Below are 10,567 nucleotides of genomic sequence, written 5' to 3' on the forward strand. Positions count from 1 at the left end.
ATAACCTTGAACAGTTAAGACTGATTGCTTTACTGACTACCCAGTTGTCAGTATCTAGAGTACAGCCCTTTCCTTCGTGAAACTGTCTGTCCTCTGTATTCCTTTACAGGGTGGGCTGTATTTTGTAGTGTGCTAAAACTGTCTGTTGTAATAATAATAAAGTAGATACTTTTATACAACCTTAATGGGACAGTCCCTTTATCATTGGGTAATAATTGTATTTTCACTGTGTTGCAACTAACCAACAATCTACGACCTTGCAGAGACCAGCCTGACATTACGTCCACATTACCAAAATTGGACAAAGAGGTTAATAATTTACTTGTGTTTCCAATCTGTTTGGATCCCTTCTGGCGTACAAGAGGTGTGGGGCTGATTGATGTTTTCCTCACAACACAGGCCTCAGATTTAAAGATACAGCAGCTTCTAAACTGCGGCAAGTGAAATACTAATTTCTCATACTGCAGCTCAATTACAATTTATAATTTATAACTTTACAATTTGAACACTTTTGAGCATTTGTGCCCCTTCTATTCCTGGCCACTTTCTGGCTTCTTTCTCTTCTCTGTACGGATACCAAGGCTCTCACCTTTTGTGGAAAGTTGAACATCTACCACAATTTACCACAACATATAAATCAACGCAATTACTAAGACCCCCTTGGAAGTGACACTTTCATCACTAACTATTTAGTGCGTAGTAGGCATAACATAATTCTCGCATATCAAGAAGTGCAGCTATTACCTCAAATCACTACAGATGTTTGCCTCTGTGAAAGCTGTTTTCTTTTCTTTACTAATAGCCGGACGCTTCCATCTAGTCTGTACGGAGTGATAGGGGCTTGCTTAACGGCTGTAATTTGATGACAGCATCCACCCTTCCTTACCATTACTCCTTGTGAAGTTTTCTGAAGGAGATCCGTACTGTACAGGCAACTCCTTTCATGACCATAGTCATGCCTGAGCTGAAAGGTTGTTGCAAGTAGAGACCCGTTTCAACTCCATTTACCACACACAAACCCAAGTCTTAGAGGAGTGCTTGTAACAGACCTTGAAGAACTTTCTTTGGAAATCCAAAGATGCACGAAACTGGGTTGAGCTTCTCTCCGGGGCCCTGTTTGCTGCCAGGAAAACACCAGGGAGGGTGAAGGCATCAACTGGTGTCTTCCCTTTTTTGTGGGTCTGAGTCTGGGCGCACTATGATGTCCTGTTGTTATGAAGGAAGGCTGGAAGGGAGGTGAGTGAGACCAGAGAATTTGTTCAGGCAATCCAGGAGCAATTAAGAATAATCTGACGCCTTCCCCAACAGTAGTTGCCGGTCAGCCAAGAAAAACAGAGATTCTGGTCTGACCTGGAAGTACAAATGAGGTTGGAGACCTGGTGGTTGTCCTGTTAACCAGCTCTGAGAACAAGCTTACAGCCATGTGGCAAGCGTCTTATGAAATCAGCTAGGTACTCAGTTATCACAACTACATAGTACAGCAAAGGAACCAAAGCAAGGCAAGTGACGTGTCCCATGTGAACTGGCTGAAACCCTGGACAGTCCGAGGAACCATTGCTTATGTCCCTCTTACTAACTGATCCTAACTCATCAGAGCCCACACCTCTGACTGAACTGTTTCCAAGGGACCTCCAGCAGAAAAGGAAGATGACTTCTGCATCTACAAAACTTCTCTTATGCCTTCTGTAATCAACTGGGGAGGGCGCATGGCTGTATCCACCAAATCAATACTACCTAAAAAGAAGTCTGTCATGCTTTGGCCATCCCTCCTTCCAGAGACATGCAGGAAGGCTACAAAGGAAGAGGTCTAGAAGATACTCCATCTCAGTGATATGAAACCATCACAAAGCTACTGGTTGTTGCCAATTGTTTTTGAGTTCAAGCCTCCAATATTTGTGTTGCCTAGCGCACACCTAGGTTTAAGGTTTTTTTACAGGATTTGTTGAAAATTTACGGGGTGCCGGGGAGAATAACAACCTTGACACTGGGTTGTTTTAACCTATGTAAATCCAACAGATTGTCCACAAGATTGTGGAACTCTCCCGTCCCCTGCACACCCTTTATACTGTAGAAACAGTCAATATTTCTATACAATGGTAATATTCAGTTTCTTTCAGAAAAAAGAAGAAATTAATGAGAGAAGCTAATTCATGACACTATTATAATAAAACAGAATGATGGGGACCATCGGTTTTAATTGAATTTTAAATTAATTGTTATAGATATGAATTTCAATTCATTCATCATCCAGTCTTTGTAAACATAATAACATAAATGTGTTCATTTTGAGGTTACATTCAATATTATAATACAAGGGCATACAAGGTACTCATCACACTTTCTATACAATAGGCTTTTCACATGGTATATCCACAGAAAGTAATGATGAATATTTTCTCGACGCGTTTCGGGGTGTCCCCTTCTTCAGGAATTGATAGCCCTCTTCATTGCCGTTAATCTTTGTTTCGTCTATAATGTATGATACAATGATCAAATTTTAGATTCTCACTGATAACTGTCATTTAACTCTTGGGAGAAATTTTTAATAATAATCACCTGGATGTTCAATGTGGAATATCCTAACTGGATTTATTATCAATAGCAATATCAGCCCAATAATGGTTATTCAACCTGTAGATGTGATAAAAAGACAATAGGGAAAGCTCAATTAAAAACGGGATCTTAATTCATGAAGGAAAATCTAGTCATGTAATATCTAAGAAAAAATATTACCTTTCGGTATTTCTGTAAAAAGCTACTACATCCATGGAATGGGTCGCTGTGGTATGTAGAGAGTCCTCAGGTACGGAGGTAGTGCAGTAATGGGCGATTCCTCCACTCGTGTCTGTAAAAACACGTATATATACTATATTAGATACACGAAAACAATGGGGTGGGATCATTCTGTGGAGAGTATTCTGTGAAGGCCTCTAGGCTCATGATATGCAATTGGGGAGCTGTTTACAAAGGATTCTCTTACCTCCTTCCTGAGAAGATGGCCGGTGCTGTAGCTCGAACCGTTCTACACGGTTTTCGCTAAAGATGGCCACTATTTACATTATGACGTCATCACGTCGAAGCGTGACGACGTCACTATGTTTAGAACGTCAGCGTGTGACGGGAAAACAGACGTCATACGGACATATTTTAGAAAACAATGTGTAATTAACCAATAGTATATAGGTGTATATCTATACTGGTGCAGGGAGTTTGAGTCAAATGAAATAAAGGTGAAAAGAGTCGAAAGATAAATGTGAGGAGTGTCTCATGTAACTTCTGGGAAATCTATTGTTTACCACGGACAAAAGTTAATCGAATATTGGACATCCGTGTGTTTACTATTTCAAGAGAAGCATGCTCACATTCTATGGTCTGTAACTTAATACATCCTATGTCAGTAAAAAATCATCCTAAGTGAACTGAACAAATTCAAAAATGTATTTAACAGCAATTGATATTGTATCCACACTGGGTTTCTGATTGGGTCAGGGGAAACAGTATTTAGTTACAAAAATGAGGCTAAACTGTAATCTTCGTTCATCCCATTGGGAGCTAGACTGTTTAGTCTCTCTATCCAGAAGATTTCCCTCTGGTTCATACGTCTGGCATGATTGCCACCTCTTGGGGCTCTGTTCACAATTTCCAAAATCACAACCTTTAGTTGAGAAATATTATGTTTCTTTATGGAAAAATGTCTTGCTACAGGTGAGTTAACACTGTTGGTACGTATGTTACTTTTGTGTTCATTCCAGCGCTCCTTGGCTTTCCTTTGTGTCTGTCCAACATAGTAAATGCCGCATGGGCAGCTTAAACCATAAATGATTGATTTCGTGTCACAAGTGGCAAAATCCTTTAGTGGGATTTTTTGGCCATTTGATGGGTGTCTTACATAGCTTCCCTTCATTATGTTGTTACAATTGCCACAACTGAGACATATTCCACATTGAACATCCAGGTGATTATTATTAAAAATTTCTCCCAAGAGTTAAATGACAGTTATCAGTGAGAATCTAAAATTTGATCATTGTATCATACATTATAGACGAAACAAAGATTAACGGCAATGAAGAGGGCTATCAATTCCTGAAGAAGGGGACACCCCGAAACGCGTCGAGAAAATATTCATCATTACTTTCTGTGGATATACCATGTGAAAAGCCTATTGTATAGAAAGTGTGATGAGTACCTTGTATGCCCTTGTATTATAATATTGAATGTAACCTCAAAATGAACACATTTATGTTATTATGTTTACAAAGACTGGATGATGAATGAATTGAAATTCATATCTATAACAATTAATTTAAAATTCAATTAAAACCGATGGTCCCCATCATTCTGTTTTATTATAATAGTGTCATGAATTAGCTTCTCTCATTAATTTCTTCTTTTTTCTGAAAGAAACTGAATATTACCATTGTATAGAAATATTGACTGTTTCTACAGTATAAAGGGTGTGCAGGGGACGGGAGAGTTCCACAATCTTGTGGACAATCTGTTGGATTTACATAGGTTAAAACAACCCAGTGTCAAGGTTGTTATTCTCCCCGGCACCCCGTAAATTTTCAACAAATCCTGTAAAAAAACCTTAAACCTAGGTGTGCGCTAGGCAACACAAATATTGGATTCTTGCTCTCTGCCCCCCTAAAAATGCTTAGGGAGTGACACAACAGCCATAGCAGCACCCAATAGAAATACTAACAATCACCTCCGCCTCCCTAAGGGATGTCTTTTTCAAAGATCAATGCAATTACAGAAAAACACGCCACAACTTTGGCATTTAACGAAGAGGAAGCCACACGAATTTTAGGGCTTTTGAAGGAAATCGAAACAACCACACCAACAACGACTAGTCCAGAGAAACTTATTACACAATTGGAGAGGGTCATCAGAAGGGAGATATCGCAAAAACTACACGCTACTACATTAGCACAATACTACCGAGCACAAAGAATCCCAAGAGGACTAAGGGTATATTTAAGACCCACACTGTGCAAGGACAACCCAGATTTTGTGAAGAAATGGGAGCAGATCTTAAATAAATGCTCTTTGGATCTTATATTATTGACAATCGAGGAATTAGCAAAATCTGTCAGCAAACTCGACAGTGAAATCGAAGACCTGACAGAACAACTGTCGAAATTTAAAAACAAAGAGGAATTAACAACCATCATAGAGGAAGTGAACAGAACATTGGACAACTACAAAAAGGACATAGAACAACGCAAAGTCCGAAAATTCAGAAGAGATACGTTGGATTATCTTCAGGATATAGTATACTCCTGGCAAGAATACTACGCACAAAACAAAACCGCACCAGGTAGAAGACCACAAAACCACAAAACACCAATACCGGGACAAGAACCAAGTGGATCCAGTAGCGAAATACCTACAAGTGGGGACGAAGTTATCAATAGGGAGAACGCGGAAAGTGGACCGATTATACATACATCACAAGAAGCGACTACCTCTAACGCACAAACCACTCCCTCGGTTTTTTTAGACAAAAGACTACGCGAAGAGGCAATAAGAAATCTAAGATCGCGGAACAAACCAAACAACTAGTTGTTAATATTTCATCAAAACCACTATCCAAAGACCAAACGGACACATTGAACCTAGGTTTAACATTTATACCAACCCAGAATTCCAATTTGCTGGAAGAAAAAATCAATCTTCACAGACTGGCACGGAAAATGAGACTCAAAGTCTTTTTTGATTCACAAATGGGAATCAACACTACACAAGAGCCACATCAATACTTAGAAATGAAACCCAAGAGTCATTTCGACCCTCAAGTCAATAACATAACCATCAGAATGTTTGAAGAACAGATGATAAAAGATCTCAAAAGGGTTAATTTCACCAGAACAAGGAACTACAATACCAGGAGAAGGCAGAATGAAATCATCAAGAACCTTGCGGATGACAGAAGCCTGACCCTAAAACCGGCAGACAAAGGAGGGGCCATAGTTATTATGGACACTACATACTATGAGGAGAAGATTTTAGAGCTCCTAACAGATGAGAACACGTACATAAAAATTGAACAAGATCCGGTCAGAGAAATATCAAGCATTATTGAAACTACGCTTGAGGAAGCTGAGGACCAAGGATGGATTTCCAACAAGACTAAATTGTTTTTGATTAATGAACATCCTATTACTCCAATCTTCTATGGACTGCCAAAAATACATAAGAACTTGACAAAACCCCCCCTCAGACCGATTGTTGCGGGAACTGATAGTATCTTCAACCCACTAGCAGTTTATGTGGACAAGGCATTACAACCCATAGTCCAAACAACCACAACATATCTTAAAGATACCACAGATTTTCTCAATCACCTAGACACCTTAACAGATATTAACAGAAATGATCTACTGGTTTCGTTTGATGTACAGAGTCTATATACATGCATCCCACATCAAGACGGTTTGGAAGCACTCGAATGGTGTCTACTAAGAAATGAATGTGAAGCAAACAAAACCTTCCTAATGAAATTAAGCAAAATTATACTCATTAACAACTATTTCAGATACAGGACGCAGTACTATTTACAAGCATCAGGAACTTCAATGGGGTCAGCAATGGCCCCAGCCTATGCTAATCTATTCATGTACCATTTGGAGATGAAATGGATTTTGATACCAACAAAATTTAGCAAAAAAATCATCACCTGGAAAAGATACATTGACGATGTTTTCGTCATTTGGAGAGGACAACATCACGAACTAGAGGAATTCCTAAAATACATCAATTCAGGCCACGACAGAATCAAATTCACGATGGAAATTGGAACCCCTAAACTACATTTTTTGGACGTTGAACTAGAGATTGGGGAAGATGGGATAATCACCAATATTTATCACAAACCCACCGATGTTAACAACACGTTACACTTCAGGAGCCATCATCCGACGCATTTAAAGAATAATTTGCCCTACAGTCAATTCCTTAGACTAAAGAGAATTATCTCAACAACTGACACCCTGAGGAATGAAAACCTATTGATGACACAAAGATACAAGGAAAGAGGCTATCCAGAGTCTATCATCAAGAAAGCAGAAGAAAAAACACTCACATTGGAGAGGAAAGACCTCCGTATATCAAGAAATAGATCTAAGGAGATCCCATTTCTCTACGCTTTAAGATATTCAGCACAGAGTCATCACATAACAAGGATGATCAAGAAGAACTGGGGTATAATCAAATTGGATCCACAACTAAAGAGACTATTTCCTGAACCACCCATAATCGCCTACAAGAGGGGTCGGAACTTCAGGGATAGCCTAGTTAAAGCAGAAAGACCGAGAGTGGACAATCAAAGAACCCTCACCAAGAGGAAAATAGGTACGTTTGCCTGTCTCAGTTGTGGCAATTGTAACAACATAATGAAGGGAAGCTATGTAAGACACCCATCAAATGGCCAAAAAATCCCACTAAAGGATTTTGCCACTTGTGACACGAAATCAATCATTTATGGTTTAAGCTGCCCATGCGGCATTTACTATGTTGGACAGACACAAAGGAAAGCCAAGGAGCGCTGGAATGAACACAAAAGTAACATACGTACCAACAGTGTTAACTCACCTGTAGCAAGACATTTTTCCATAAAGAAACATAATATTTCTCAACTAAAGGTTGTGATTTTGGAAATTGTGAACAGAGCCCCAAGAGGTGGCAATCATGCCAGACGTATGAACCAGAGGGAAATCTTCTGGATAGAGAGACTAAACAGTCTAGCTCCCAATGGGATGAACGAAGATTACAGTTTAGCCTCATTTTTGTAACTAAATACTGTTTCCCCTGACCCAATCAGAAACCCAGTGTGGATACAATATCAATTGCTGTTAAATACATTTTTGAATTTGTTCAGTTCACTTAGGATGATTTTTTACTGACATAGGATGTATTAAGTTACAGACCATAGAATGTGAGCATGCTTCTCTTGAAATAGTAAACACACGGATGTCCAATATTCGATTAACTTTTGTCCGTGGTAAACAATAGATTTCCCAGAAGTTACATGAGACACTCCTCACATTTATCTTTCGACTCTTTTCACCTTTATTTCATTTGACTCAAACTCCCTGCACCAGTATAGATATACACCTATATACTATTGGTTAATTACACATTGTTTTCTAAAATATGTCCGTATGACGTCTGTTTTCCCGTCACACGCTGACGTTCTAAACATAGTGACGTCGTCACGCTTCGACGTGATGACGTCATAATGTAAATAGTGGCCATCTTTAGCGAAAACCGTGTAGAACGGTTCGAGCTACAGCACCGGCCATCTTCTCAGGAAGGAGGTAAGAGAATCCTTTGTAAACAGCTCCCCAATTGCATATCATGAGCCTAGAGGCCTTCACAGAATACTCTCCACAGAATGATCCCACCCCATTGTTTTCGTGTATCTAATATAGTATATATACGTGTTTTTACAGACACGAGTGGAGGAATCGCCCATTACTGCACTACCTCCGTACCTGAGGACTCTCTACATACCACAGCGACCCATTCCATGGATGTAGTAGCTTTTTACAGAAATACCGAAAGGTAATATTTTTTCTTAGATATTACATGACTAGATTTTCCTTCATGAATTAAGATCCCGTTTTTAATTGAGCTTTCCCTATTGTCTTTTTATCACATCTACAGGTTGAATAACCATTATTGGGCTGATATTGCTATTGATAATAAATCCAGTTAGGATATTCCACATTGAACATCCAGGTGATTATTATTAAAAATTTCTCCCAAGAGTTAAATGACAGTTATCAGTGAGAATCTAAAATTTGATCATTGTATCATACATTATAGACGAAACAAAGATTAACGGCAATGAAGAGGGCTATCAATTCCTGAAGAAGGGGACACCCCGAAACGCGTCGAGAAAATATTCATCATTACTTTCTGTGGATATACCATGTGAAAAGCCTATTGTATAGAAAGTGTGATGAGTATTTTGAGTTCAAGCCTGACAGGATTTGGTGCTTATGCATCAACTACTGCAAGGTCACTGAGATATCAAAAATAAGTGCTTACCCCATGTTAAGGGTTGAGAAATGAACAAATAGATTTGGGCCTCCAAAGTATAACTCGACTTTTGATCTCACAAGGGGCTAGCGGCAGATCCTGTTAGCACCATAAGGCCAAGGGAAATCTGCCTTTGTCACCCTGATGGTTGTGTACCAGTTCACAGTGTTACCGTTTATCTATGGCATGCCAGTTACCTTCGAAAGAGTAATGGATATAGTGATTTGGTGCTACTAGGCATACTTCGGTGCAGACCTCAACAACACTCTCAGCTACAGTTTGACTAGGGTGGACCACCTGAATCACCCTTGCATGCTCACCAACAGTTTGCAGAAAGCTAGTCACCGTCAACCCACCCATCTGGCTTTGCCATCAGTAGAATACCAGGGTTTTCTGGTGGGGAAAGGAATGACTCAAGCCCAAGCAGCCACACTCAGGAGCAACCAGGACATCTCCAATCCAAAGACGACCTTGTTTCTCATTTCCTTTACTGCTCAAATTCAAAGTCCTCCAGTGGCAGTGCTTGGCTCTGGTTTTGGTGTAAACAACAAAGGACTACAGGATGCCCACTGGGCAAACTGCTGAACCAAAGGAAAGGCAAACTGCTGTAGTTAAAGTGAAGCTCTGGTGTGCTCAGTCAGTATGGCTGAGCGAGTAGTATTCTGAAGGGTACCTGGTTACTGCCTTGCTCTGCCCAGGTTGGTACAATAATATCAAAAAACGAATGAGCAAGGTCAGATCAATCTCTGCTGAAGAGTAACCACTGCAACACCCTGAGTGGGTGACCCCTTGTGTGGGTGGTCACAGAATTCTCATGAAAATGTTCTTCTGCACAAAAGGGTTTTGCAGTGGTGTAGTAATACACTGGTATTTTTCAAAAAACATAGGACATTCACATTTGAGGACATACAAAGTGTAGTACCTAAGTACGAATGATCAAGTAGTCAATATTTGGGACATCTACTTGTATAGTTTGTTCATTCTCTATAGGTTCCTTGGGAAGGAATCTTAGAGAATTCAGTGGAATCATAAACAGGTGGGGGCCCATAGAGTGTGGGCACAATCAAGAGTTGAACAACAACATATAATACATGTCAAGACGACAGTGTTTCGGCCATTTTGCGTGGAGCTAGGTGAGCTCTAATGGTGTAGGCTTTCATCAGGACAGGAGTGTCTTTACGAGGGGAGGGTCCTATGTGGTCGAATGCGAGTAGCTTAGTGGCGCAGATTAAGAGGTGGAAGGATCTACTTCTTTAGGATGCAGTCATCTTGTCAACAGGCACGGTCACGTCTATTGTCAGTGCATTCAGCTGCCAAGATCGTTGAAGCAGCAGTGTGACGTCTCGGATGTCGAGGATGCACTTGCATCCTCGACATCCGAGACGTCAGGGTGTAGCAGTGGTTACTCTTCAGCAGAGATTGACCTGACCTTGCTTATTCGTTTTTTGATATGTATGGCTGAGCAGACACAGACTGCATCAGGCAGATGCAGTCTGTGTCCTCTGGTCCAAATTCACAATTC

The 10,567-nt window shown here is 40.1% G+C and overlaps 1 protein-coding gene and 1 long non-coding RNA gene across 4 annotated transcripts; one reads left to right on the forward strand and one right to left on the reverse strand.

Moving 5' to 3' along the window:
- Positions 1–2,159: 2,159 nt before the first annotated feature.
- On the reverse strand, positions 2,160–3,916 carry LOC138488423 (uncharacterized). Its single transcript, XR_011274664.1, has 2 exons — positions 2,557–3,916; positions 2,160–2,469 (listed from the first exon to the last, which is right to left on the reverse strand). It is a non-coding gene; the product is annotated as an uncharacterized lncRNA (long non-coding RNA).
- A 27-nt stretch (positions 3,917–3,943) lies between these two features.
- On the forward strand, positions 3,944–8,965 carry LOC138488424 (uncharacterized). Of its 3 annotated transcripts, XM_069615359.1 has the most exons (3): positions 3,944–8,565; positions 8,668–8,742; positions 8,830–8,965. In XM_069615359.1, the coding sequence occupies exon 1, from the start codon at positions 5,697–5,699 to the stop codon at positions 7,791–7,793; it is 2,097 nt and encodes a 698-aa protein (XP_069471460.1). In that variant the 5' UTR covers positions 3,944–5,696; the 3' UTR covers positions 7,794–8,565; positions 8,668–8,742; positions 8,830–8,965. The 3 variants fall into 3 exon arrangements, with proteins under 3 accessions (XP_069471460.1, XP_069471459.1, XP_069471458.1); XM_069615358.1 differs by having other exon boundaries at positions 3,944–8,742; XM_069615357.1 differs by having other exon boundaries at positions 8,668–8,965.
- The last annotated feature ends 1,602 nt before the right edge of the window (positions 8,966–10,567 follow it).

The sequence above is a fragment of the Ambystoma mexicanum genome, chromosome 9 (assembly GCF_040938575.1).
Source record: "Ambystoma mexicanum isolate Mex_15411 chromosome 9, UKY_AmexF1_1, whole genome shotgun sequence".
Taxonomy (NCBI): domain Eukaryota; kingdom Metazoa; phylum Chordata; class Amphibia; order Caudata; family Ambystomatidae; genus Ambystoma; species Ambystoma mexicanum.